The 3012-nt window shown below is 55.1% G+C and overlaps 2 protein-coding genes and 1 pseudogene across 2 annotated transcripts in view, besides 1 other annotated feature; all 3 read right to left on the reverse strand.

Annotated features, from left to right (window-relative positions):
- Positions 1-214: 214 nt before the first annotated feature.
- TraAM80_09069 (hypothetical protein) lies at positions 215-476 on the reverse strand (annotated as a pseudogene).
- A 130-nt stretch (positions 477-606) lies between these two features.
- Positions 607-630: a microsatellite.
- Positions 631-695: 65 nt separating this feature from the next.
- On the reverse strand, positions 696-2885 carry TraAM80_09070 (uncharacterized protein; the record flags this gene model as incomplete). The annotated part of the gene is made up of 1 exon (XM_029385775.1): positions 696-2885. One exon carries the CDS (start codon positions 2883-2885, stop codon positions 696-698), a length of 2190 nt encoding a protein of 729 aa, XP_029234349.1.
- A 115-nt stretch (positions 2886-3000) lies between these two features.
- Positions 3001-3012, reverse strand: part of TraAM80_09071 (uncharacterized protein) — a gene marked incomplete at both ends in the record, with an annotated part of 369 nt that continues 357 nt past the window's right edge. The window contains one exon of the mRNA XM_029385776.1: positions 3001-3012. This exon is cut by the window's right edge and continues 357 nt beyond it. Coding sequence (XP_029234350.1) covers positions 3001-3012 — 12 coding nt within the window.

Below are 3012 nucleotides of genomic sequence, written 5' to 3' on the forward strand. Positions count from 1 at the left end.
GTGAGAAAACGGGCGCCATCGCTCGGAAGAAGATACCGGTGTGCTGCCGCGCCACATGGACGATAGCAGAAATGCGCCCACGCACAGACACACAACACTTCAGCCGCAAAAAGAAAAAAAAACGCACAATATGTTTGGTTACAAACGGAAAAGCGAGGGAACACACACACACAAAAAAAAAACGAAAGAGGAAAAGAACGGGGGGAGGAGAATCATGCAGACCTACACGCAAGCGTTTGCATCAATAGGGAGCATTCAACCGTCACGAGTAGTGCGTCCACACACCGGCAGAGGAGACGGACAGACAAACGCACGCACGTACAGAGAGAGAGAAAAAAATTGGAAAAGTGGGAAACGCAATAGCAAAAACAATGGGAAAAAAAACGAGGAGGGGGATGAAATTCGAGCAACCAAAGGCGGCGTCTCCAGCACGCCCTACAGGGAGGCGCGTGCTTTCTGTAATGAAAAAGCGCAAGGCGGGGGGGGGGAAAGCAACAACAACAACAAAATCCCAAATGTATACGGATACAAGTCCGTTTCTGGTAGAAGAGGCAGAGTGAGAGGAGGACGCGCGTGCTTGCGACAGGCTCCTGCACACACTGCGACGTTCTTGTTGCTGTTGTTGTTATTTTCCCCTTCTTTTCTCAAGCCATGCGTAAGCATCTCTTCCGATGAATTCACTCAATCTGGTCCACTCATGCGTTGCCCCCATCGCAGTGCTTCCGTGACTTGGGAAGCAGACTGCGGCTGAAGGCCCGCATGGTGTGCAGGTCGCGTTTGTCGAGTCCCATTTCTAACGCAAGCTGACGAGTGCGAAGCGGTAGAAACTCGTTTTCCGGCGACACCTCCCGCATCATCGCAGAACACGTCAGCCGATGTCCTTCCCACCTCCGCCATTCAACGGCTCTGCCGCAGTCTAAGCAAAGCACAATCTGATGCTTCTCCTGGTGCGGCCCAAGCCGCTCAAGCGGGATGCGCGTGTTGCACTCGCTGCACCACCGCACCTGTTGGATGCAGCGATCCCAGTGGTGGTAGAACTCATTCGTCGGCACGTAGGACTTGCAGTTGCGACACCACTGCTCCGACGCGGTAGAAAGTGGACGGTTGGCTATGCGTTGATAATAGATGCGCGTCGGTTCGTGGATCATTCCATCCAAACGCGCAAAGTCTTGTGTCCGCTCGATGGTAAAGTCGTCAAAACTGCGCATGCGAGCAAGCATGTTTCCAAGGTCATTGGTGTCCGCGAGGTGGTGGCAGTTAATGTTGACATGGTATGCATGCTGATAAGTTAGCATGTTCAGTGGGGAGATACTTTGGCGGGGAAACAATGGGAACTGCTGAATCTCGTAGCGCACCTCCGGGTAGAAAGAGTGGTACACGCTGACACGCATGCGAGGAACATCAACGGTGCGGTGCACGGAGGGAAAGTGTACGACCAGCACGTGTTCCTTCACCTGCAGCACCTCACCGACGGTGCCGGCGGGCACGCCAAAGGACGCAGGAGCGTCCAGCAAGAGATGCACACTGGATCCCACGTCAAGGTTCAGCAAGTCCACGAGCGAAAACGCCAGGGGCAGGGAGGACTGCAACAGCATGTTCACAACGTAGTTCCCAATTTCTGTACGCTTCAGTGTTCGAAAACGAGGTGGTGGTACGCGAATGGCCGGCTGCTTTGGAAAGCGAGATGTAAACTTTATGATGGCCTCCACGTTGGAAATTAATTTCTGCGGTGGCAGCGCCACACCATGGCCCAAGAGACGACGACTGCCGTGGTTGCTGTGACTATTATTACTGTTCTTGTTATTATGCGTATTATTCCCATGACGCCCGGCGCCCCAAATGGAAGGGGCGTCCGCGGCCCCATTTTCATCCTCATTCTCCTCAGCGTCCCCAGCCTCCACCTCGCTGCCCTCGTTTCCGTCTCGCACAGCCGACCTGTTCGCCGCTGAATGGGCCTCCAGCTCCTCGATGTCTTTTGGAGCGAGGAGTCCAAAGTACGCCTTGTTAACCAGCGCCGTGAGTTTCCGCGACTGTCCGTGAATTTTCTCCAACAGCCGCTGCCGCGGGAAGAGCTCGTCCCAGTTGTCCAGCTGGTAAATGTAGCCACCCGTGTCACTGCCGGGATGCACAGGCATACGCCAAAAGTCGGCCGCCGCAAATATGCGAAGCCCGCCAAACGCCTTCGCCGAACACCCACGCAGATTTCGGCAGACGCGGTCCATGGAGACAATAATGGTGGGGGGAATTTGATCCACCGCGTCGAGAATGACCACGTCCGCCGTCGCCAGAGAAGGGACGCAGGCACCATATGTGGACTCGCACAGGCGGGCATGACGCTCCAGCGTGCCCTCCAGTTGATCCTGCGACGGAAGCTCGTTGCGTCCAAGATAGCGCAGCCCAAGGAAATGGTACAGCATCATTCCATTCAGGCGACTCGCACGTCGTGCATCCGCAGACACGTACGCCACCTTCTTCTTCTCCTTTTCACACGCCTCTCCAATGGCTTTGAGAATTGTCAACTTACCGGTACGATAAGCACCAGAAAAAATAATGTTCTCCTCCTTGGAGGCTAAGGCATCCGCCACGTGCCGTTGCGTGCTTACCGCGTCTTTGTGCCGGAGCGCGTGGATGTCTCCCTTGAACCCGTGAGGGTCCACCTCACGCACCAGGTGTCCAAAGTCTCGTGCCGCCGTCAAAAAGGACGGCGCTCCCAGCACAAAATCCCTCACGACGGGCGTGAAACCCACTAGCCGCCGCAGCCCACCGGCATGTGTCTTGCCGTTGGCGGCTGCACGCGCTAGTCTACGCACAATAATGCCGCCACCCTTATGCACCCTGTTCCCGCAGTCGCTAGCGGCAGTGAAACGAGGGCAAAACATGTGCATCCTACTGGTTCGTTGGCCAGCGTGGGAGAAACAAAAAAAAAAACGTGAAGGAAAAAAAGGTCATGGAGGCTCACACATGTCCATTTTCCGGGTTTTTTTTTGGTTTGTACACGTCTCAAGGAGACAA

This window comes from Trypanosoma rangeli (assembly GCF_003719475.1).
Source record: "Trypanosoma rangeli strain AM80 chromosome Unknown Tra_15.4_contig_00508, whole genome shotgun sequence".
Taxonomy (NCBI): Eukaryota; Euglenozoa; class Kinetoplastea; order Trypanosomatida; family Trypanosomatidae; genus Trypanosoma; species Trypanosoma rangeli.